Source organism: Zychaea mexicana (genome assembly GCF_025766255.1).
Source record: "Zychaea mexicana strain RSA 1403 chromosome Unknown BDB00scaffold_31, whole genome shotgun sequence".
In the NCBI taxonomy this organism is placed as follows: domain Eukaryota; kingdom Fungi; phylum Mucoromycota; class Mucoromycetes; order Mucorales; family Lichtheimiaceae; genus Zychaea; species Zychaea mexicana.
The window spans coordinates 47518-72581 of NW_026516694.1; the positions used below are offsets into that span (position 1 = coordinate 47518).

At 43.7% G+C, this 25064-nt stretch overlaps 6 protein-coding genes across 6 annotated transcripts; 4 read left to right on the top strand and 2 right to left on the bottom strand.

Annotated features, from left to right (window-relative positions):
* Positions 1-2115, top strand: BDB00DRAFT_340133 (uncharacterized protein). Its single transcript, XM_053117003.1, has 2 exons — positions 1-364; positions 431-2115. The coding sequence occupies exons 1-2, from the start codon at positions 76-78 to the stop codon at positions 1828-1830; spliced, it is 1689 nt and encodes a 562-aa protein (XP_052980254.1). The 5' UTR covers positions 1-75; the 3' UTR covers positions 1831-2115.
* A 151-nt stretch (positions 2116-2266) lies between these two features.
* Positions 2267-2755, bottom strand: BDB00DRAFT_820334 (uncharacterized protein). Its single transcript, XM_053123292.1, has 2 exons — positions 2421-2755; positions 2267-2306 (listed from the first exon to the last, which is right to left on the bottom strand). Exon 1 carries the CDS (start codon positions 2664-2666, stop codon positions 2451-2453), a length of 216 nt encoding a protein of 71 aa, XP_052980255.1. The 5' UTR covers positions 2667-2755; the 3' UTR covers positions 2267-2306; positions 2421-2450.
* A 295-nt stretch (positions 2756-3050) lies between these two features.
* BDB00DRAFT_820337 (fungal-specific transcription factor domain-containing protein) lies at positions 3051-6392 on the top strand. The gene is made up of 5 exons (XM_053123293.1): positions 3051-3173; positions 3368-3533; positions 3599-3704; positions 3814-4704; positions 4829-6392. Exons 2-5 carry the CDS (start codon positions 3484-3486, stop codon positions 6152-6154), a joined length of 2373 nt encoding a protein of 790 aa, XP_052980256.1. The 5' UTR covers positions 3051-3173; positions 3368-3483; the 3' UTR covers positions 6155-6392.
* Positions 6393-6689: 297 nt separating this feature from the next.
* BDB00DRAFT_871751 (uncharacterized protein) lies at positions 6690-9460 on the bottom strand (the record flags this gene model as incomplete). Its single annotated transcript, XM_053126863.1, has 4 exons — positions 6690-6724; positions 6831-7043; positions 7138-9069; positions 9175-9460. The coding sequence occupies 4 exons, from the start codon at positions 9458-9460 to the stop codon at positions 6690-6692; spliced, it is 2466 nt and encodes an 821-aa protein (XP_052980257.1).
* A 3618-nt stretch (positions 9461-13078) lies between these two features.
* BDB00DRAFT_820340 (kinase-like domain-containing protein) lies at positions 13079-15422 on the top strand. The gene is made up of 8 exons (XM_053123294.1): positions 13079-13535; positions 13614-13776; positions 13877-13942; positions 14007-14307; positions 14386-14516; positions 14591-14686; positions 14773-14979; positions 15060-15422. The coding sequence occupies exons 1-8, from the start codon at positions 13417-13419 to the stop codon at positions 15102-15104; spliced, it is 1128 nt and encodes a 375-aa protein (XP_052980258.1). The 5' UTR covers positions 13079-13416; the 3' UTR covers positions 15105-15422.
* A 2664-nt stretch (positions 15423-18086) lies between these two features.
* On the top strand, positions 18087-23676 carry BDB00DRAFT_871753 (uncharacterized protein; the record flags this gene model as incomplete). The annotated part of the gene is made up of 6 exons (XM_053126864.1): positions 18087-19454; positions 19534-20972; positions 21047-21303; positions 21390-21662; positions 21727-23556; positions 23630-23676. 6 exons carry the CDS (start codon positions 18087-18089, stop codon positions 23674-23676), a joined length of 5214 nt encoding a protein of 1737 aa, XP_052980259.1.
* Between the last annotated feature and the right edge of the window lie 1388 nt (positions 23677-25064).

Below are 25064 nucleotides of genomic sequence, written 5' to 3' on the forward strand. Positions count from 1 at the left end.
AAAGTTTCGAAAATCTGACACAGCACACATTTGCTTCCCTCTTTCTTCCTACTCTGCTCTGCCCACCTTACCCACATGTCAAACCAAACCAGTGAATGGAACCGCTCGCACATGGATGATACTACTACCACTACTACTTCTACTGACCAACAACTCAAAAGCGTCGATCCGCTTCAACATCGGGATGGTGAGCAGCAAGTAGCCACCTCCTCCTCTGCTGCAGGTGGTGGTCATTCCTCGTGGATCGACGACTTTCCGTCACCCCAGGAAGTTGCTGCTGCCGACAAGCACAAGCACACTAGCGCCGCCACCGGTGTAAGCGACTTGCTTAGCAAGCCGTCTCCCTCTCCCATGAACTCTTCAGGTAGTACTGTGTGCATGTGTCGTCAGTTTATGACACAACCTTGATTGACATTGGACGTTGTGTTAGAATCCAACAATACGCGCTCTTATGCTTTCGTCACCGACTTCCCATCCCCTCAAGAAGCATCCAAGGCTGTCGACAGTCACCCATCCACGGGCGTCAGCGACCTGCTGCATCACGACGATGACGACAAGACGAAGCGGAAGGGCGACAAGGTAGATTCAACGGTGCCTCCGCATCCACAGCGCTCTTTCGCCAACGTTGCTGGCAACAAAGACTTTCCAAGCCTGGAGCCGAGCCCAACGCCGTCTGCAGAGTCAACCGAAAGTTTATCGCATATACCGGACGTCAAGGAAATGCTGGGATCGGCATCCGTCAAGGTCAAGCCTCCGCCGCCCTCACAGAGCTTTGCCAAAATGGCTGCCAAACCACCTCCTCCGCAAGAAGAAAAACCGAGTCCACGCGCTGTTGCTGTTGAAAAGCAAAACCAGGAACTGGCAAACCAGCCAGCCGACCCCAGCGACGTCTCCCACGAGAACTTTCCTACACTTGCACAGGCGAACCAGATGGCTGAACAAGGCGCTGCCAGTACAGAGGACAGAGCCATGTTTACAGAAATATCCAAGATTGGGGATGCTGCCGAGGCGGCTGCTACAGCTGATCCTGCTGCCGATGTAGAAGAGAAGAAGGACAAGGCGCCATCGTTCGCCAAGGTGACCGGTAGCAACCTGGACAAGGCACCTCCATCTGCGTCCTCTGTTCCCGTGCCCAGCCATCCGCAATACGACGAGCAAACCATGCTGAACGCGAGTGCCAAGCGCGAAGCACGCAAATGGAAACAGCAAGAAAACAATAACACCCATGAAGAAGATAAAATGACGACTCCCGAGCAAGTACTGTTGGAGGAGAGAAAGGAAGAGATCCAAGAGCAAAAGGAGAACGAGGCTGCAGTTGTATCCAAGCGCATCGAGCTGTTTGACAGGAGACACAAGGGCAAGTTTACGATGCTGGACACCTTCAAGACGCTGCGCGGGATGGGCTATTCGTTCCTCACTGCCATCCCCATCACCGTATTGATGCATCTTCGCATGTCTCCACTGACGTCACCGTACCGATTCCCGTTCCTTTATCGTTCGCTCACAGACTACTTTACGCTGCCGATATACACCAACAAGCTCGTGCCGGCTCTTGGCTACGGTGCCCCACTGCTGACAGGTCGACGCGGTGCCGATCTGGTCACGCAATTCGGACGCCAACAACGCGGCACGAACACGGTTGGGTTGACCTTTTGGGACGGTTTGCGTGGTATGCGACACAGTGAGAAGCGCCAGCAGTTCTGGCAAGTCAGTACGTGGGCAGTGCATCGATTACAATGGATGGCTGTGTACACCTTGCTGCAGGATCCAAACTCCCATCTCGTCACAGCCGATGCGCTTTCTGGCTTGCCCGCTGTTTCTTCTAAATAATTTAGACTATCTCTTTCTACACTCTGTATCCTTCTAAAACTGTTTTATATTTGATAATTTGTATGTACATAATATCAACTCGTTCTGTCCTCATCCCTCTGTTCTAATGTTGAATTTAAAACTTAGCAATGCATTGTCTTCTTGTCCGACGCTCCTTTCATTGCCAGCATAAACTTCTCTATTGTTCGTCTGCCAATGACATCATTACCCACTAAAAGAGGCAATTTTCATATTCGGATTAATACCTTTTGGTCCGCCTTTTGGAAATAGGCGGTTCATACTACAAGCGGCACACAATCATCGCACCTTCGGTACATCAAGTCCAGCTGCAAAACTGTACTTAGCAAGGTCATTTGCTCTACCACCATCATCTAGCGAGTAGTAACTGCCAGTATCGGCCATTTCTCTTTTTGAACAACTCGCTTGTACACTTATTTTACAAATCCTTACCACACACACTGCATGTGAAGTAGACAGTACGTCTAAATGTTGACATATTTGATATGAATAATGTCTCGGTCACCAGTGATCAATAGTGTTTTATTGCGTTATAGCTAATCTCGGTCGTCCTCACTGACAACGTGTTACAGGCTCATGTAGGTCCAGGGGAAGAATGGTTATTAAGAAGAAACAAACAGCATGCTGAGATAGCTCATGTAAGAAAATACTGATGGCGTGCAGCACTTGACGCCAATTATCGGATAAGCAAGTACGGAGCTGCATCGGACAAACGATTTCGCGACAGATGATAGCATCAACCCCCTTTCGATACACCATCTCAAAATATACAAATCCCAAGAATCGCACGCTTGCTCGATACTTTCATGGCATGGCATGCGCTAAAGCAACCAGAAATTATATCTCAACATACTTCTTTACATGCTGATCTACGTAACTTGGGCTTTTGACAGAAACGAGGTTGACGTTACACCGACTCGCACAATCATGTGTCAACTCAATGTCGGTGACTGATATGGCTGTGAAGACCGATGAGATCGTTTCCGAAGCTACCGTCATGTTAAGATGCGGCATACCTTTCGTTGGTAACATTCTCCATATACCAAGCGGTCACGATTCATAATCGGGTTCCTCGCTGCATAATGGATGGATTGGTAGTCAAAATGTGCTCGTGGGAACCAGATTGACTTTTAATTATTAATCACCACGAGCCAATGCAACCCTGCAAAGCCTGTAAAGCTTTGGAAAAGAAGTCAAAGGTACACTGTACCGTCCTCATCATACCAGAGGATCTCCACGTAAACTGGGACACATCCAAGCCTCCCGCAAGCCGGTTAAAGGTATATGCAGCCTTTTGATCCCCATCTCTTTAAGCGATCTGGCAGGTGGGTGGCAGGCATATAAGCAACCGTCTGGATGAGCACTCTCTTTTCAGCAATGTATATTTTGTTATGCTTATCAAGTGATTGCAAGAGAAATATACAAGCCTATAGAGTGATGAAGCCAACTAGCCTTTGAGCCCACAACCGCAGCCCTGTTAGAAAGCGTAGTAATGAATCAGTTCCTTGTTATTCCTCAGCATCTTCGGCACAACCTTTTTCCAATTTTCAGGAAAGAAAAAGAGAAGGCCCGTTTTAGGTTTTTACGTTTCTTTCTGTGTTCTGATACTTACCAAAAAACGACTGACGATAAAGAATGGCAGACGAGAACCACTCAGCGAAACGACAACGTGTCAGTAAAGCTTGGTACGTTGGCTTATTTTAACCTTTTTCTGATTTTCGGAACTGCTAACAAAAAGATAAACCCGCAGTGACCAATGTCGACGTAAAAAAGTCAAATGCGACGGTACGCTTCCCCAGTGTAGCAACTGCAAGACAGTAGGCCTTGAATGCAAATACAATGAAACAAACAAAAAGGTAAATTTGGAAACTACAAGGTTGATTGAGAGGGAGAGGATTTGGTCTATTTGTGTAAAGCTAATGAAGCATATTGTATCATACCACTCCATGCTTACTAATGATTTAGCGAGGCCCACCCAAAGGTTATATTGAGGCGATTGAAGGTCGGTTACAACGACTCGAAGCTTTGCTTAGCAGTGTAGTGCAGGAAGACGACCCACGATCACAGGCCATCATGGCAGAACTCAATGCACCACTTCATACACCTTACGGAGAGCTAGTCCGACCTCGTCTTTTGGGACGAGGATTCAACGAACCAGAACAGCCTTCGGTATCAGGACCATCGACGCCGAGCAGCACGGCGAGTAGTCCTATCGCGCCACGACATCAACAACCATCACAACATCAGCAACAACAGCGGACTCAGCAGGCTCTAAATGAAAACAACGACACTTTGGGAAGTCAGTACACTGACGGAAATAGTCCAGTGCGCTACTACGGCAAGTCATCTGGCTACTATATGCTTCGTGATAGCAAAAACTATCGTGATGGCGTGTTTCGCTTTAACTCGCAAGGTTACTGCAAAGGCTCCAACAACGACCGCCTTACGTCTGTGAAAGCACTGCTCTCCTTGAACCCTTACGAATTGCCACCAAAAGACCTGTCGAAGCACCTGATCGACTTATACTTTGAACACTACTACCCGTTCCTGCCAATCCTACACAAGAACTCGTTCCTCGCATCCTTGGACAGCCAGGATAGCTCAGTGCAGCCAGCAGCGCCGCTCTTGCTCAACTCAATCTACGCGCTGGCTTCGCGTATCTCACCTGATCCGCGGGTGCGCGCTGATCCGAACTTGCCAGACACAGCTGGTGATATTTTCTTCGAGCGAGCGCGACTATTGCTGGACAATGAATGGGAGAATTTTACTGTATCAACGGTGCAGTCACTCATCTTGCTGAGTAGCCATCAGACAGGTGCCATGAAAACGGTTCGTGGATGGTTGTACAGTGGATTGGTAAGGGCAGCTAATTATTTAACCACTTTAATGAAACCGAGCCAAATCTTTAACATACTCACCGCACGTACTGACTAAAATAAATGGGGTATTTGTGGCTCGATATATATATTTATATATGCAGGCATTTCGAATGCTTCAGAATTTGGGCTTGAACAGAAACTGTGACAAGTGGAAAATGTCTGATATCGAAAAGGAGAACCGGAAACGAAGCTTCTTTTGCTGCTTTGTGGTGGATCGATTAGCATGCGCGATGTTTGGTCGAACACCCATTATTGACGAACGCGACTACGACACACCCTTCCCCACTGCGATTGATGAAGACGATCCGAGCGTCATCGACAATTTTCACCAACTTATCAAACTTTGCGGGACGTTGGGTTCCGTTCTTCGACAACTCTATACGGTATACGGGCGCCATCAGCTTTCAGTCATGGCAACACCAGATCGTGTTATATCCGCGCTCGATAAGGAACTGAATGGATGGATGGCGAAACTCCCTCTATCAGTACTGTATCGCCCACCGAATACGCGTGCAGGCGATCGAGCACCTGCACCATCGCTGGAACGATGTCAGCTTCACATGCTCTTCTACACAACACTTATCCTGTTACATCGGCTGTTTATCCCGGGACGATGCCATTCGGTGACACCATCCGTATTCCCAGCTGGTGCTATTTGCACCTATGCAGCCAACAAAATACTTGACATTTCAATATCACTGATGGAAGAAGAACGGCTGAACCACGTCAATTGCTACGCACTCTATTTTATGTTTACCGCTGGAACGATCTTTATCAACGACGCATCCTCCCCGGACAGCAATGCTGCGCTAGAGGCTAAAATTAACGTCAACAGAATCATGCGAGCAATGGAACAGGTCGAGACGACGTGGAAGACATCGGCACGACATTCCAATATCTTGGGTGAATTGGCTGGATTGCGTGACATCAATCTGGAAGAAGGCGCAGGAGCACAGGAGGACAGGCAGCTACAACGGCAACAACAGCAACAACAGGTCCTAGCTACTCCTGCTGCAATTGCTGTACCGACCTCGCCCATCCTTGGCCCTGCTGCTGCTCCTAGTAGGAGTATGCCGTCATCATCCACTGCACCATCATATAGTACGGCTCCTGTTTCTAGTACTGCAGCACCTGCACCCTACCAAAGTACTACGTCTTACAGTGATACCAAGCTGCCGGAAACACCTGTATCTATAGCAACATCCACAGCAACACCAAAGCAGTCGTTTGATTATGAATTTCCGTTTGTCAACGCGTATGATTCGGCTTCAGCAGAACAAAAGGACAAACTACACCAGTTCGATCCAAACAATATGGCATTCTGGGGAGTACCAACATCCTTTGATGTGGAGGAATGGAACAATTATTTGAACAACCAAAACTTTCAGCAGCCACCTGAAGACGGCTTACGTGTTTTACCAGAATAGTTTTCTTAACAATTAGTAGCTATATCGTCAGTATTTCTAACATCTTACACATTCACATTGTTTTTTAACATCATTATTTTGCGAAAAAAAAACATCTATTCAAATTCACACACACACACATACTCGATTACATTAACACTTTAAAGTCCCATCGCTTATTATGCATATGTAGTACTTTATTACTCTTCAACTTTTTACAATTTAACAATATAGCAGCGCTAGCATCTTTTTGAGTTCCATTGCCTGTTTTACTATGGTAGATTCCTTGAGAAGAGACTAGAAAAACGGTTTCAAGTCCCTTCAAACAATTTGAAATGTCATTACCTACACTATCCTCCCAATGTTTCTCACCATCGTCGTACTGTGTCTGTTTACGCGAGAGAACGAGGCCCTTACAAGTTTTGTGCAACACGGCGAAGCGCTGGTCTGTGCTGATATCAGAAGTGAAGTGTGTACACATCGCATTTGTATTTATTCCCTTCATACAGTGATTCCCCATTATATTCACACACTTAAATTTTCGGAATTGAGAAAGTTAGGTTGAAAGTTTGTACATCTTTGCACGCAAGCCTAATTTAATATATTATTATGTACGTCCGTTATAGCTTTTTCATTGATCTCTTTTATAAGCTATACATAGGTGATAGTGATAGCGACAGTAAAACAGGATAGGTACCTGATGATGAATATGATAAGGCAATGCTATTATAATGATGGTGGGGTACAAGATTTAAATTGACTTGCAATAGAAAATGACGACGACTCAGTGCATCCATAATTACTGTGGTGGCGATGGTGGTGGTGGCGGCGGTGATGGTGATCATGGTGAGTGTGGCTATGTTGATGCGAGCAGCCCTGCTGCTGCTGCTGCTTTTCTTTGTGTCCTGGGCTGGATGAACGGTGATGACGATGTCGAGCATGGCATGCTTTTCGCTGAAGACTGCAGGATTGGCTGTTGCCTGCATTCAATGGACGACATTTACTTTGATGCTTTGTGCAACCTGACAAAGTTGATTTATAGGCGTCATCAGAAGAAAGACGATTGTGACAATGATGGTGTGGAATGTGATGATGATGATGATGGGAGCAAATTTGGGCATCCGATTGTTGCTGCTGTTGATGTTTCTGCTGATGGCAGCAAGAGGTTAGCTGTATAGCGCAGCTGTGTAGTTGTTGATGTGCTGCCCTAAGGCATGAAGGGTGATGGTTGTGCTGCTGACAACAATGGTGCATCGTTGTTTGCTGGTTGATATAATGGTTAAAAGCAGAAGAGTGCTGGCCTTGAGGAAGTAATGAATAATATTGATCGGGAGATCCTTTGGCAACCAAGATAGTCGGCATGGTGTCACCCAAAGGTAGAAGTTGTCGATATCCAAATTTTTCTGGCTCGTTATTAGCTGCTGTGGCTGCTGCTGCTGCTGGTGGTGAGCAAAGAGAAGATGATTTCTTGGCATCCTTATCAATGACTACGAGTCGGTCTTGTGGCTGTAGGTAGCTGGTGCTACTTTCGCTCGCACCTTTCAGGTCCGTCAATGAGCGCGATACCTGCTTGGACAGACGAGGGTGATGTTGTTGATGCTTGTTCCGGGAAGAAGAAGAAACACCGGACGCTAACTCGGAAAGATCGGGAAGCGAATACCGAGATCGGTCTTCATGCATGCGCTCGAGCTCCGAAACTGCTTTGCATGACAGCCTTTTCATGTTCAGTTCATGATTCTCCCCCGTCAGCGCATGATTTGCCTTTGTTGCTTTTGGAGAGACGGGAGAATCGCCAGCATCTGGAGGTGGTGTCAACGGCATCATATGAACAGGAGGTATAATTGGCGATTGCTGTTGCTGCTGTTGATACATCAGTCCTTGATCATTAGAAGAAGCTGGGATAGCGGACATTGGCGCTGCAGTTTGTATCGATGCTGTTTTTGATGGTATTTTCCTCTGCTGCTGCTGGCAGCTGCCGCACGGTGACATCGACGATGTTCGTGTTGACCGGTTTGATCTCGGAAGACGGCTATGCTTTGATAGTGCCTCTGATGTCGTAGGACTCCAAGGCGACACTGGCTCTACTATGCCTCGAGATACTAGGTCAAGAGCGTACGGCATAGACAGTGGCTGTGCTAATCGAGGACGATATATTGTTTGCTGTTGATGAAGATGTTGCTTCTGTTTTGCTTCTACTGCTGTTGCACCGTACGAGTATTGCGAAGACGACCCAAAAGACATAAATGACTCGGATGCTGACAATTTGTTATTAGGCGACACCCCACTGCAAGTATTAATGGTGTACATTATTGGAACTGAGGGTGTCACTCGTTGCAAATATAGCTGCTGCTGCTTATCAATGGATTGCCATGACGTGCGACATTCTTGACGGTGTCTTTCCTTCATCCTCGCCATCTGTGTTGCCTGAGATGGAGGAAGTCCACCTCCAGTAGTAGAGGTGCCACCTGGGTCTGCAGTGGTCATTTTCCCAAACAATTTTTCTCGTTGCTGATGCTTAATACCTTCCGAGCTCTCACTCTCAGAAAACATCACTGCCGACGATGATGAGGCAGTGTCATCAGAGTCTGAAATATCTGAATCGAGAATAGACACCGTTTTCCTTTTGAAAAGTGATCGTTTGGCGCTATTTGCGTCTACTGCTAATGTCGGTGGTAATGACGCAGACGTTTCTTCTTGGTTGGGAGTAGAAATGACAGAGGGATTACGATTGAGGACAGCGGCATCGACCCTTGTCGTTGTTGTTGTTGGTGTGGGGTAAGCGGTAGCCACGGTGGCGACAGAGGTTACTGAACTTCTTCCTTTCTTTTTACATTCAGCAACAGTCGTACAGTTGTTATCAGCATCGGTAGAATCCGGCAAGAATATATCCGTGGTTGCGTCTGCTGGCGTCACTGGCATTGATGATAGCTGATACCCTATTTTTTTTTTTGTTACTGTGATTAGTTTTAGGCTTTCTGGTGAAGCGGTGTAATAGTAGACACAATAATGAAAGTGGAACATCATGCGCTTTCTGAGCTCACCATCATTTCTAGCAGAAGAAGAACCCATCTCCAGATAAATATCATCAGTTAAACTGGTTGGAGATTTCGTAGAGGGTGTTTCTCGGTGATCGCTCCTCAAAAACATGTTAGCGATCGGTGATCGTTTGTTGTAGCCATAATAATCATGATCATCGTCAGCGTCGCCGTTGCTGTTGTTGAGCTTAAGATGAAGGGGTTCAGGGCTGCTAAACGAGGATGTCATCATCATTGTTGTAGATGCCGATATCTCTTCCTTCTTTTTGTTTCCACGTCGTAAGAAACCCATGGTAGTGCTTAGAAGCTGGAATACGAGTTAATATAACAAAGTCGAGAAAGGAAGGGAAAAGAAAACAGTGACCAACAATCGTGCACGATACATTTATGGTCCGCCCTTTTATTGTTATTGTTGTTTTTAATTGAGTTTATGCAGAGTGAGTGTAGGAAAGTAACTCAAATTACACACTGTTTAGGACTGGTTAGAAGCACACGAATTGGAAAGATGTCCTATTGTTTCCAGCAGTAAACACAACAGTAGCCGCTGTTGCTATGTATTATGCACCACTACAGCGCCTGCTCAAGACATTTCTCTAAATGTTGCTCGCTCAAACACACTGGCACTTAATTGTTCTTTCGTCTATCTCTGATGCTTAACAGCACAGCAACTGAGGAGAATAAAGCTTCTCTTCATAGTACACTCAGGTACGTTTACATGCACAATGACAATCACTCAAAAGCTAATGCACGAGAAAGTTGATTGTTTGTCATGGTCAGGGCTTTTCCCTGTTTCTTCTAGCGCATATGTGCTACAAACCTTACCTACTACTACTTGCAGACATACAAAAGCCCGTACTGAATACATCCTTTATTGTCATATTTTCCCTTTGTGTTGCCTTCAGACCTTTTGGGGGAAGGGGTTGCTTAAGACAGATTCACACACCCCTTTTACCGACAGAAAGCGGCAATTTATAAACATTACAATGTGTGAGTGTAGTGATGATGGAACCGCCAACTTTGATCCCACTTCTTTACTTACTCAGTCACTCCTTTCTCCCTCTCACTCTGTTCTTACTCCTCTAACCCTCTTGAAGTTCCTCCTTCGAGCAATTTCCTCTGTAGGAATTACATCCGAACGTTATACTTGGAGTTCTTCTTTTTTACCTCCGCATGTTATCCCTTGCAGGCCTCAGCTGTGCTTTTCCGCCTCTATCGTAGCTAAATAACGCATAGTATATACTCCCCTTATGCTCTTCATCACCCAACCCAACTATTTCCTTCTTTTCTCTCGGTGTAAATGTTTCTCCTCAGCCTCCTCGCCCTCCTCGAGGAAGCCGAGCCCCCTCCTCCCCCAAATTGAGAGATACGCATTACTCCTTACTCGATGAGAGGGCTTTATCTTCCTTTCATACCCTTTGTTTTCTTGATCTTTTGAAAATACTTGAGTAAAGAAGATAAAAAAGTTGCCAAAGGACAGTTTTATTGTTGCTCTCTACATGTTTATCATTTTACCTTCAGCAACTAGGATCAGATAGGTATTGACTTGTTGGTGGTGGATTTACTAATAAATGGACGCGTATTTAAGCGTTACTTTCATCTTAATGCTACGGACGACAAAAGCCAGCTTTGATTTTGATGAAACACAACAACACGCAAAAATAAGGCTTAATATTTAGCGCATCTGCATATAGAGAAAAGCGCAACAAGTAACGCGGATTACATACATCTGCGGGAAAACGCAGTTTGGCGATGAAGAAGAGAGACCGCTATCATCAACCTTGCTTTAAAATTATGATACCGACTAGCAAGGCATATTGTGATACGTTTACAAACAATTTTTAAGGAACAAATAATGCATCCAAACTTTCGCAAATGTATTATCATGCTATGCTACTTGGACGACATATTCGTACTTGTGTTTGACTTGATTCAGTCGCTTAGAATTAAGTATTGAAATAGTGTTGATCATCATATGTTTGTATAGTAAGCTAATCTCGTTGTAAATAAATCTTTTGTGCAAACAGCATAGCCACCACTCCCTTATTTTCTTTGCAATGATTAACTAGTCCATTCATTCTTCCGCCACTGCTGCCGCTGTTTTTCAATTAGAAGATCTGTATAGACCGTTTACCCACTATTTTCCCCGTAACAACAACAAAAAAAAGGGGGAGAAGGGTGTTGGCTTTCCTTTGATCGCTGCATACTCTAGATTCACTAATTACGTTTGCCACATCGATTAATCCTCGACTACATGACCTGTTTAGTGTAATGGAGGTTTATCCATTTGTAATTATCTACATAAGTATAAGCATTGGGACAAGCAAGTCAGCCCAGGAGCAGATGAAGTTTTGATACAACAAGCTTTGAGTCACATTTAGTTTTACATTTACTGCTTTCCATCAAACTTGTGAGTACAAACTAAAGTGTAATTAAAATTTCCCAAAACTACATCACTTAACGTCTTGGAGAGCACGTATTATCGTCGATGATCTTGCGGAGTAAATCAAGTGTCTTATAGCTACCAGAAAAGAGAAATGTTTCAATCAGAAAACCGATCAATAGCCTTGAATATACCGACATGGGACTAAGCCATGCTTACGTAGTACTGTAACTACTATTCTTTGATAGTAGCAAAGTTTTCTTACTCTAACTCTAAAAAGTCACTGTAAGATAAACAACGCTGACACAGCATGTTTTTTGAGCGAGCTGTAAGGTTACCCAAAGAATATTAAAGCGTGTTGATGTGCTTACTATTATACAATCCAATATTTGATGATTTTTTAATAATTATGCTATCGTTAGGTATATCAACTTTTCGAAGCGATGTAAACATGCTCATATTTGTAGGATGTACTACAAAAGAAGGTGCTTCCCAGGTTGTTGGAAGAAAAATTGGAACAGTGAGCATATTTCAAGGATTCAAGGCTTTTTGGACACGGTGCATAAAATAAAGAAACGGGACGTTGCTATCATACCCCGGATGTGATGGAAAGAGGCTTCTATCCTGTAATTCGTTCATTGAGGCTCTAATCGAATGTGGCAAGTATCTGCAGTTATTTCCTTTGGTACCAACTAATTCCCTAGAGTTTGATAAGCTACTAACAGTGTTCTGATCACCTTGCGTGATTTTAATCAAGGTAGCACTATATAGGTTAGGACATATGACTTATTTACAGGCTGTCGAGAAACGTATATGATCCTAAAACGTGGGATGTTTGAAAGGCTTTTCTCTAATCGTAAGCGTTGCTCATATATGCACCTCAAGTGCACATATTCATTACTGACGGGCGTGGACCATCATCAACGCCAATTCAAAATACAATAACATTATGATTTCAAATATGTGTTGAAAGGAGAGCTGAGGAAGCTTTTGAAGGATATAGGATATTTCCTACGACCAACAGAAGCAACAACTGAAGATAGATATTGAGCCGCTATATATTGCATTTGCCATTTATTAGGCGAAGAAAAGATTCTATTCAAGTACATTGTCGACCGCTTCAACGTTTAAGAGCTGACTATCAGAATAAAATAGCGTGTCCAAGTATCTTATTATGTAAAACACTGAGCAAAACTTAGTGATACAGACGGTATACTTTACTTGGCCAGGTTACGTTGTATATGATCTATTAGGAATATTGGAAGTTCAATGTTGGTGTTGTGTACATCTGCCAATTATCAAACTTCTTTTTTTCAGTCACATCCTACGTTAATATTTCACGCAGCCTGACTTCATGGTATCATAACACTTCGCCACCGTTTAATACAAGGATCGTGTCCTACTACAGTATATACTGAGATTTCTATCAATCCAGAAAATGTATATGCTTTCAAATTATTGCGAAAGTCTATAAAGGTTCAGGGTCGAGGTTACAGTGTGCGCAGGCTCTTGTGCTCTCCAAGCCCGGTACTGTTCTGAAACCCCCTTTCAGCACGACAGCTTCATCATGAATATAGTGTTGTGATTTATATTTTACTGCTTTTTAAAAATGGCCTTGACAACCCTACTTTTCTCTACGCGGGAATGAAATCTGGTACTTATCCGATGGCATGAGCACAATAATTTAGCATGTAGCATATTTAGGCGAGTAAAAATGCTGGAGCGCATGCATGGGGCATTATTATGATGCATTGCTATGGTTTCTCGATGAGCGGGAAATCTCTTTTAACTCCTTTCCAGCACCTCTCCAGCAATAAAAAACGTCCCACAACTCTTTAGTCTAACTCTCCAACATTCCTTTATCCTTCATGTCGATATCATCAGCATTACGAGACACGATTTACGGCGTAACATCATGCTGCTTTCCCAATCCAACAATACAAATCAACAAAAAGACGTTTAAAGTGGTTCGACTTCTTGGCGAAGGGTAAATCACTTTTATTATACCTCTTCAGGCTATATACAAAAAGATAGTACATGCATATTGACTCCATAGGCAACATAGAGGATACGCTTTCGTTTATCTCGTGCAAGACGTCCCAACCGGTCGTCTTTATGCCCTTAAGAAAATACGCTGCCCACCGGGCGACCAAGATGCGGTTGCAGATGCCATGCGGGAAGTCGACATGTACCGCATGTTTCAACATGAGAATATTGTTAAAGTTTTGGTAAAAGACGTTGAACAAAGTCTCTTCCTCCTCTTCTTATGGTTGAGTATAACCTTATAATTAACTGTATTCGACAATTTTTTTTTGAATGCTATAACAGAATACCAGTATTACAACAGAAAAGGACGGAACGAAAACTGTCTATATCTTCTTGCCTTATTTTAAGGTAACAGAGATTACATACTGTTTCCTATAATGTAGCCATATCTCTAACTAAATGCTGTAAACAGCGTGGCAACTTGCAAGACAATATCAATGCCAACAATTTGAACAAAGCGCATTTTCCCGAACGAGACCTGTTCCGCTTCTTCCGCAATGTCTGTTACGCCGTCCGTGTACTGCATACATTTCGACTTCCAAGGGTTCCGATGAGAAACAACGACGAAGAAGAATCACCTGCTCTAGACACCGAGAACCAGCGTATGGTCACCATCTCATCGGGTCACACGATGACCCCATCAAAACCGTACCACCACACCAATGGCTATCAACGAACAAAGGATGCCGAAGAAGCAACAGTGGTTCCCTATGGTAATTTTCCTTATTACCGGTTGATTTTCCCCTATATTTTAGAAACCAAAACAATCTAGCTAATGACAATATATATAGCACATCGAGATCTGAAACCCGGCAATATTCTTATTGCAGATGATGGCCAAACGCCGATTTTAACCGACTTTGGATCTATCATGCGAGCGCGCATCACAGTTAAAACGCGGCAGGATGCGTTAATACAGCAGGTAGTCCTAGAGGGATGCACGATTCAAAGGTAAAAAATGGGTTTATTCATTTATTCTTTGGTTATTATTACTAGGATCTCGCTGCAGAACATTCGACAATGGCCTATCGCTCTCCAGAACTATACGATATTCAAAGAGGGACTGAGCTGGATGAAAAAGTGGATATATGGGTAAGAAGGAATTTTTGATAGCGCTTATATGTAAAGCAAACAGTAATGAGCTCATAAAATGTGGGTTCTCGTTTGTATGTCTACAGAGCCTCGGATGTCTATTGTATGCTACTGCCTATGGTCAAAGTCCATTCGAGATGAATACACATGATGTGGGTGGATCAATGTCCCTGGCTGTATTGAATGGACAGTACAAGTTTCCAGCACAAGGCGATCCATACAGTGATGGACTAAGAGAACTTATCAAATCCATGCTGGTAGTAAATCCGAAGGAACGGGCTGACATACAATCGGTAAATAACAATGATAGAAATCAATATATGTTGTAGTTTATGGCATAAACAGTATGTACTAACAATCTTTTGAATACTAGGTCATTGATGAAGTTGATAGGCTTTTGGAATTTACTTCAGCTTGATACTCCTTATACTCTTCCGCACATTCTCCTTACCCATTTGGCATATATGTAACCATCGCACCCTCTCCTTTTTGTTTCCGTTTCCCAACATGCTACTAGTAGTTCCTCTCTCTCGCAACCTCAAATCCATTAGCATTCACTTAGACTCCATAAGTCTTGTTTTAGTTCATATTTTAGAATTAAGTACAGATTTTGCATATCATTTCGTATAATCTTATATTATTCTCCATTATTTTCTCTAAATCAATTTTTTTCTACTGAAAAGTACCAATGTGTGTGCGTGTGTGCGCGCTGCTCATGCGTTACATGTTACGTGTCGATCGTTAACCAACTTTGCAAAACGATTTGCTTGTAAACCGTTTGGAATTGGTCATGCATCTGAAACGCCGAACTTTGGTCGTGTGATGTATGCAGGTAAATGTGTACTGCTGTTCATTGCTATAAACGTAACAGCGGAAATACACATAAAGATACAAGTGAGCGGATGTCCTTGACTAGACCGATTAAATGAAAAAAATCTGAGACTTTACAACAGAACTGAAAGGCTAGACCAACAAGTGAATACGACAAAGCTTTTACTATGCATAAAGTTATAGTACAAGAATACATGCCATATTTCACTATCAACCGTGCTGTTCTTTGTCTGATATCATGCTTGCAATTCACCGACATTACCTGAGAGTGCCGAAAAGAGATAGTTTAAAGCGTGAGTATGTTGCCATGCAAAATTACAATAATAGCTACAAAGTTTATAATAAGGTACAGCTACTTTCATATATCTATTATTTTTTTGTTCACGTATACTTGCATCGCAAAGCTGACTACCGCTATGATAGTTTAAAAAACGTATTTGTACATAGGTTACTCATTCATCAACATGCTTGTCTAAAAAACACGTACAGTAAAATGTTTTCCCTTACTCCACTTCACCACCTCCTTATCTTAAATACAGCAGTGGTTGAGCGCACAGCAACAGATAAGAAGTTGAAAAACATGTGTTTCGTAGCACATCTAGTACTTAGCGAGCAAAACGCCCTATGCATGCGTTTTCATATGCTTGGATCTGGGAGAGCATTTATATCTGTTATATACTAGGCCAGTCCAAATGGAAAAAATTGCTAGCTCTAACACATAACGCCAACCATTTACTATTTGCTACCACTGATCCACTCCCCTTTAGGACCATGTCATTCTAGTTTTCGTAAAAAGCTTGCACATGACATGTAATATGATTATCCAACAATCGCGCGAATAGCAATCTATTGATAGAAGAATCCTGGTCTCCAAATGTAGCAACAAAAAGTGTTACTTTATTACTAAGTGTTACCTCTACTATAATTGGTCAAATGTATACGCAGAGAAGGAAAAGTGTTTACGATGGTGACAACGGCGGGTTGTGGCTATCACTTATCATCAAACACGACAACTTCTATATCAATATAAGCGTATAGAGAAGATTACACACACAATACCGGTGTTGACGCTAATAATCTTTGTTTTTAACAACAAGCTATCAATACAACAACCTGTAACATCGTGTAGGACAAGCACAGCATGTTTTTGTCAAACGCTCTCTTTATGCAGGTTGTACTGCATCTTCTCAAAAGGCGCAGCCTATTCCCCTTTGCCCTTAATGTTTTTTCTAGCTGTACTGTACACGTGGTGTGTACGTAGGCTTGGCTATTTATTTCTGCTGTGCCTGCTTTTTTACATTTTCAAAGCCCTAACTTGCGGATCCATGAGTATGTGTGCAACCTTGGACATAGAATGTTTTGTGTTCTTTTTGAGATGCATACTATCGTGTAGTAACTAGCAAGTAATGTATATTACGTGTGTACACATCAGTGAAAAAATGAGTCTCGATCTTGCTCCAATACATAGATACGCTAGTAGCTCGATCGTGTGCACTATTACCGGTAGGGGAGAGGAGGTGAGTCAGCAGGTCATAGACGCCAAGAGCACAGGGTCACTGTCATCAGGTTATAGATGACAGTAGCACTTTATAAGCATATGCCGTTTCAGGCTTGTAGCAATTTCCTACTGTATTTATGCTTTTATACTTCATTTGATAATTTGTCAATACAAGTTTATACTCTGGTGAGAATTGATGCTGAGTAGTGAAAAACATTGGAAAAACTAGGTAATAGTAATGAGCTTAAGATCAGGATTGTAATTTATTCACCTACAGTTTTTGAACACATGCTTCTATCTTTGACGACAAGGTGAAAATGATACGTTACCTAGCGCCGCAAGCGCTTACCTTATACTGCAACGAACGAGGCGTTAAATACCCCGCAGGTTAACTATAGGTCCGTCCGTTGAATACAAAGCGGCGAACCACCCGATGCTAATTAGAAAATAATCAACAGCCATTATACAGATAAACTTAGATTTTTGTTCATTTGAGCAAGAACTGCATCATCAATCCTGAATCTCAAGTCAGAGCGGAAGGCATGCATCAGATAAAATGCGCGTGTCTGTTGAAAACTTACTCATCCTAAAAACGACAGTTACGATTCTCTTTTGCTCTCCCAAGTGGGCGCCGATGAGCCGTGCGAGAAAATGCGACGTTACACGACGAAGCACTTTTGGGTACTTTTTCTCTGGGTACCTTTTACCTTGAGGTGACGCAATCGAATATAGCTCATTATTGGATATAGGATAATATTATGCTTAATTAGATGCTTAGAAACGTATTGAGTGTAGAAGGGGGACAATGAAGTACCGACTACATCTACAAGTAAATGACGATGATGGCGCGTTTTCCAGGCTACATAAAAATAGGGGGATGGTATAGGGAAGAAAGAGCACAAAAAGTGTCGAGCTTTAAAATTCTACGCCATTTTGATTAATTAGGAATCACTCGTGTGATGCAGTTCGTTGAGAAAAAAAAGTAACACGTTCGCTTTATAAATACTGGTGATCGGCCCTTTCCCAAACTGTTCTGTTGTTTGCATTGTACATTTCTTTTTAAACACCAACATGGGTGCAAACCACAGTAAAGTCAAACATCGTCGAAGTAGTAATAACAAAGCACGTCATATACCGCCAACAGTATCTGCAACATCCCTAACCTCAGCAGCACCATCATCATCATCGCCACAGCCGCAGCCGCAGCCACCACGACCATTACGATCGCAGCAGTTACAACAACAGCGCCAGCAAGTTCAACAAAACCATCACACTTACCACAATGACCATCCACCAACACAACCATCTGGCACAGAACAGCAGCAACAGCTACATCATCGGTCCCCATACAGCAGTCATCGACCATCCTCGTCATCAATATCTCAGCCGGTGCTTATAGAAGATGACGACGAAAGTACCTATGAACGACGCTTGTCCATCGACTTTTACTCAAGCGACACAATAAATTCCGCCATACTGATCAAAAGCCATATTATGGAAGAAAGTCGCTTACACGACGATCGACTACCCAGTGATCCCCCAGAATACGTTCCGCCCACACTCTCATCAACATCATCGACGACTTCCATTGCTACCACCTCTATGTTCTCCACCGCCTCCTCACCATCATCCATGTCCTCTGTTTCTTCAATACACTCGAAATTTGCCCCACCTGCACAATCACCAGCCTTGATCCGTGTTCTTCAGAAACAACGGCAGACAAGTACAACCAATCTTAGTCAAACTGCCTCAAGCGATAAGGTTTCAATAGAGTCAGCATCCAGACCTGCTATTTCGGGAAGCAGCGACATTAACAGCCTCGTGACAAGCGCCAATGATGACTCTACACTTGTTTCACAAACCAGCACCATCACCGATGAACAAAAGTACCGCGACTTAGAGAATCTGGCGCTGCGGGAACACATCGAAGCGTTCTATCCCTATGCAGTTTATCAGTACTACGGCAAGACACCGAGTCGAAAACCACACTACGGCAAGGCTTTCAGATATTTTCAGGCTGCTGCTAAGGCAAACAAAAGTTTGCTCGAGCATCAACCCAATCATCCGCAGCGTCAACAAATCCTCGGCATTATATCTAGCTCGCTCTATTGTATCGGTGATATGCTTGCCAATGGCAAAGGTGTTTCTGTGGATGCAATTAAATCATTAAGACTTTTTAACGCAGCAGCCAAAAACCGCTATGCGCCAGCTGAATATATGGTCGGATACTATTATCAGCACGGCAAGGCAGGTTTAACCAAGAATATCCAAGCTGCCTACAAATGGTATAGCTTAGCTGCAGAGCAAGGTTATGCAAAAGCTCAAGCTGCATATGGTGCTCTACTTTTGGAACAGCTTGAAAACAATGTGGATAATGATCGACCACAGAAAGTACCAGTTCAACAAGCATTAAATTTCCTCCATTCCGCAGCCGAGCAGGTAAAAATACGAATATTATTCAACTTGTTCTATAATAACTTCTCTATTTCCACTGCTAAAATATATCCAACTTAATAAGAACAACGCCGAAGCACTGTTACAACTGGGGTTGCTTTATGAGGAAGGTCGACATGTGCACAAGAGCCTGCATAAAGCATTCGATTTATACGAACGATTCCTTGACAGCGCAGACAACGGCAGATATGGTGCCACGCATTACATGATGGGCGTCAACTATCGACATGGCAGTGACGACTTGAAGCGCAGCGACGAACTAGCACTGAAGCATTTCCATCTATCAGCTGAATCCGGGTTCGCACAAGCACAACGTGTTCTTGGCAATTTGTACGCTGACGGCATCGGCGTAGAAAAAGACGATTCGGAGGCGCATCGCCTTTTTCAAAAAGCTGCGGCACAAGGCGACCTGTTGGCAATATGTTGGCTCGGCAAACAGTTTGAATACGGACGAGGGTGCATAAAAAATACTCAGAGAGCAATAGGCTGTTACGAAACAGTCGCACGACAACCTCAAACTTTGCCGCTTCATTGCGTTCCAGCGCAACTCGCACTTGCAATGTTGCTCGACAGTACTGGTCGTCGTTCAGAAGCTCTTGAATGGTTCCAAAAGGTTGCCGCAAGTGGCGATTTTAAGAAAGCTATCATCTCACGAGAACTCGAATCCATGTTTATGCATAAACTAGCGCTTTATCGTAATACCGCTCGCCTGCATATTGCCATGTACCAGCTCCATGGCGTTGGTTCTCTACAGCGTGATCCTGCTGCTGCATTTAATTTACTACGTAATTTGGCGGATACCGAAGACTTTGCCGATGCACACTATCGAACAGCACGTGCGTTCCAGAAAGGTATTCCAGGTGTCGTCGAACGTAATCTTAAGCTTGCACACGAATACTTTCGCAAGGCAGCGGATCTGGGCCATGTACTCAGCCAATTCCATGCAGCGGATATGCTTTCCAACGGATTCACTTATACAGACGAGCAAGGAGTGACCGTATCTGTTAAGGACAGAGAACAGGCTTACTATCTTTACGCCGGTGCTGCAGCTAAAGGACATGAGCTGTCTCAAGCTTGCGAGGCTGTCTATTACGTTGAAGGTTTGGCACCTGTGTATCGCGATTTGACACGAGCGGAGGAATTGCTACGTAGTGCCGCTACTCGAGGTTTACCCGAAGCCATGGTGACTCTGGCTAGAATGCTTGTTACTAGTGTGGATACCGTTGCTGAGGCGCATATGTGGTTACTCAAGGCCGAATCCAAGGACGATACGAGCGCGTTGCGCGAACTTGCCGCAGCTTACGAGATGGATCTTCTTCCTGTTGCGCCAGGAAAGACGAATTTCCAGGAAGGGTACGAACGACTCGAAAAGGCAGCGTCCATGGATGATCCAAGGGCCTGGTTTAAACTCGCACAATATCATGAAAAGGGCTGGTTTGTGGAGCCATGCATCGAAAATCAATATGAATGCTTGAAAAAATCCGAGGATTTGGGCTATGACAGGTAACATAATCCGATGCTGCGCATTTCTTTTTGTTTCTCTTACGCTGACTTGCTTTTGATCTATGTTATTACAGAGCAAGCTTTGCGATCGCCGTTTTACTTGAAAGCCAGGCCGAACGCGATCTCGCTTTCTTGCAGTACAGCACCATTGTTGAGAGGCACAATCTCTCCTCTCAGTATGGCTGGCACGCACGATTAAACAGTTGCCGGCTCGTTGTATTACACAATCTGCGAGATAGCAAAGAGCAAAGTACCACCTATATGATGCTACAAGAAATGGTCAAACACGGTGATTTAGGAGAGAAGGTCATTGAGCCTCTTGAGTTACTAGGTTAGAAGGGTTTTTTTAAAGCAAAAGGAACAATAGAAGCTTTGCTATACCCGTCATTACTCACCATGATATGTTTTTCAATATAGGCGTCTGTTGCGAACATGGCATTGGAACTTTTTGTGATTCTATACAGGCAACAGTTTGGTACCGTAGGGCTGTCAACATCCAGGTTACAAGCTCCATACATTGGGCCCAAGATAGAACACGATCCAGACTCGCAAAGCTCCTCATCGATCAAGGTGCACACGCTGAAGCTCTGCAACATTTACAGCAGCTGCAGCCTCGCCTCGATCGAATGATGGGTAATCAGGATTCGTCCGAAACAGTCATGCAGGCCAGAGAAGCACGATACTATCTTGGTAATATTCTTGTGAATATAAAAAACGCGAAGGCACAGGAGAAGCTTATTTCTGTTCTTAATAGGCTACTTGCTTTTACATGGCAAAGGAATCAAAAAGAACGAGCAGGAGGCTAAAATATGGCTCACAGTAGCCGCTGATCAAGGCCATGGGGATGCTGCCTACGAGCTAGGCCTTTTGGCTGTCCAAGAGGCAAGATATGAAGAAGCAAGACGACGTTTCGACCAAGGTGTTACAAGCGGTCATCGCGGAAGCATGCGAGAGCTAGCCATGTTATTTTGCCGTGAACAGCAAAGCGACAGTTTCGATTACGATGAAGACGATATTTCCCAATGGGATACCTCCCAAATCCGATACTTACTGGAGGACGCCGAGAGCGGAGGAGACGTCGAAGCATTGGTTCAAATCGGCTTATTGCACGAAAGTGGCTTTGGAAGTGCGTTCTCAAAGGACCTCGGCATTGCCCTCGAATTCTACACCAAAGCATTTAACTGCGGTCACAGCGCGGCAGCCGTTTATAAAGGGGAGATCTATAATTCGTTGGGTAGATATATCGATGCTATGGTGTGGTTCAACAAACAACCTACCCATTGGATTGCACGTTTCCGCTTGGCAACCTATCGCATCCTTGACGTAGGCGAGCTTGGACAGGACAAGCAACAAGGTTTCGATAATTTGCGCACCGTCGTAGAATCAACCACTGCGCCCTCAACACTCCATGATCGAAAAATCTGGTGCTCAGCATGCGTCTTTCTCGGTAGCTGCTACCAGCGCGGTGAAGGCATGGAGCAGGACATTGAAAAAGCAATTTATTGGTATATGCATGGTGCCGATCTGGAAAGAGTCAAGTATACCGAGGCTATGCTCCATCTGGGTGATTTGTACAACGAGCTCGGGGAAGAAACCAATGCATTGCAGTGGTTCCATGAAGCTGCCGCCCGGAAGAATATGAGGGCCCAGTTTCAAATGGGTCTGTTCCACAAAAATGGATTTGCAAGGCTGGAACCCAATCCTGCTGCTGCTGCGCGCTATTTTACAACAGCTAAAAACCAAGGACACGGTGAAGCAGCATACGAGCTGGCTCTTATCTACTGGGAGCAAGGCAACTATGAAGCAGGCTGGGATTACTACAAGCTCGCTGCAGAAGAGCACCAAATTGCTATCGCGTTGCGCGAGATCGGCTACATTTACCATCGAGGTTTCTCGGGAAAGGATCGGAGCTCAAACGAGCCTTTCCTTATTGTCCAGAATCGCAAATTGGCCTTCTCGTACTTTTGTCGAGCAGCTGAATTTAACGACAGCATGTCCATCGCAATGGTTGGATCATATTACCAGGAAGGATATCAGCCATACTCTGGCGACAGCATGGAATTCGCCCTCGCGTGTTACGAAAAAGCGTATCAAAATCCGCAGAGCCAGAACCGTCCCATTCTCCAGCTAGTGATTGGCAGGCTCATCCATATCATGGCGAACGAGTGTGCCGACTTGGATCAAGCACGAGAACTTCACCTGCAAGCTTATGCCTGGTTTGATAAGGCTGTTCGTGAACCCACAGGAGTGCAAACAAGCTATGCCCAGATGATGGTGGCTTTGTATCATCTACATGGATGGCATCCTTCGAAACACCATCCCGAACTTGGTTTCCAGGAACTGCTAGAGATAGAGACAGAAGGTGAAATTGAAGTTTTTAAGGAGGTCTCTCAACACATTGCTCGATGTTACGAGGACGGACACGGTGTACAGCAAGACTACAGTAAAGCCTTGGTTTATTGGAAACGACTCGTAGAATTGGGTGATGAACAAGCGCTTCAATGCGTCGTGGAATATTACCGTAATCATCGTGCCACGGATGCCGATCTGGAAAGCGCCCAGCGATCTTTTGAAGCAGCAAAAGGTACCCTATCATTTTGTTCATTTTTCCTTGGAGATAGTAGTAGGGTGTATAAGGCTAACTATAATGAAAATAGAAATCGAAGCAAACACAACATTATCCGGCTCGAGCTACGGTCGTTGAGATCTATTGCTACTTAGTACTACTATACACCGCTTATACCAACCACTACAATAACATCAAAATTGTATACATGCTTATAATAATCTATTATTTTCTTCCTGTTTACTCTCCTCTTCATTCATCTTTACTATGTACTACTACTATTATATGTATTGTGCTCTATCATCTTGTATATTTGTACTCTTTTATTTGATTGCTTTAAGTTATTTTCTTTTTCTTTTTTTTTGCATTATATATACATATATTCAATTCATTAATCGACAGCATATAATTTACGAACCTGATTTGGTTGTTCGCTACACAACAGATGTATAAATATGCTTATAGTTAAAAAATATCATGCTAAAGTATGTTACATAGAAGCTACTAGGAAAACATTCCAAGGGCAAAGTATTGACATAGAAGAGAATGGCTTCATGCAAGAAAATGGTCTCGAATCGAAATAGAAAAGCAAACGATCATCAGCGATGAAATCTCCTCTCCGAACGCTGGGAGCATGTCAGATAGCTGTATAGTACTAGCATATCATCAATAACTGTGATAAGACCTAGGGAAGTCAGCTGCTGACCATGTCTGAGCCAGATAACCAACGAAGCTCAAACAATTCAATGAAGCATTACAGGTAGTGAAGAGCCGTCATGTCCTATCTAATGCATTATGATTCACGAGCATCACAGTCTAATGAATGGTATGGTTTATGGCGAGCGGGTTCCCGCCCGGCCAAATTAGCAGAGCCGTCTGGTAGCTTAGTGATAGCAAGCGAACAGCTTGACGATGCCTGCAAGTATGGACGAATTATCAATCATTAAAGGATTCTATGGGCTCTTATCACGTCAATATCTTATTTGTGTATTTGAACACACTTGATTTATCGGCATAAACGATAATTTTGTAGAAAAGGGAGGAACAAGGGAGATAGCGGTCTATATCAGACATCATGTGCCGAGAATACAATATCCAAGCCAGAGTCACAGGTGATGATATTCGCTTTATTGGGGCAGGTATGATACGATTTTTTTTGGCACTGGAATTGCCAGTTCAGTTATCTGTCACTTATGTTTTCTTTTTCAAAAACACATTACCTTCAGTCCCTAATAGCGACAGTAAACGGCGGATTCAACGGGAGAGGAGTACCCCTGGGCATGGGACATACTGCCTGTCCAAAAACACCTTCAGTTGAATAACTGTTCATCGTAAGCGTTAAATTGGACTGGGACAGTTCTATAAAGCGATACAATCCGTACAAGCGGACATTATAGAAATCTGCAAATGGCGCTTTTCTGTAATGCCACCAATTATTTCAAGTAGTTTCAATCTTCGATCTATAGAATACGATACATCTTCAAGCAAACATAGCCTTTAAACACACGGGAAGTGATTATTCTTGC

Bases quoted from the DNA above. Each gene is read 5' to 3' on its own strand.
- BDB00DRAFT_820337 (XM_053123293.1), top strand. From the start codon at position 3,484: ATGGCAGACGAGAACCACTCAGCGAAACGACAACGTGTCAGTAAAGCT. The intron at 3,705-3,813 runs GTAAATTTGGAA...CTAATGATTTAG, and splicing joins ACAATGAAACAAACAAAAAG to CGAGGCCCACCCAAAGGTTA. The intron at 4,705-4,828 runs GTAAGGGCAGCT...TTATATATGCAG, and splicing joins GATGGTTGTACAGTGGATTG to GCATTTCGAATGCTTCAGAA.
- BDB00DRAFT_820340 (XM_053123294.1), top strand. From the start codon at position 13,417: ATGTCGATATCATCAGCATTACGAGACACGATTTACGGCGTAACATCA. The intron at 13,536-13,613 runs GTAAATCACTTT...TAGGCAACATAG, and splicing joins GTTCGACTTCTTGGCGAAGG to AGGATACGCTTTCGTTTATC. The intron at 14,687-14,772 runs GTAAGAAGGAAT...GTATGTCTACAG, and splicing joins ATGAAAAAGTGGATATATGG to AGCCTCGGATGTCTATTGTA.
- BDB00DRAFT_340133 (XM_053117003.1), top strand. From the start codon at position 76: ATGTCAAACCAAACCAGTGAATGGAACCGCTCGCACATGGATGATACT. The intron at 365-430 runs GTAGTACTGTGT...ACGTTGTGTTAG, and splicing joins CTCTCCCATGAACTCTTCAG to AATCCAACAATACGCGCTCT.
- BDB00DRAFT_820334 (XM_053123292.1), bottom strand. From the start codon at position 2,666: ATGCCATGCCATGAAAGTATCGAGCAAGCGTGCGATTCTTGGGATTTG.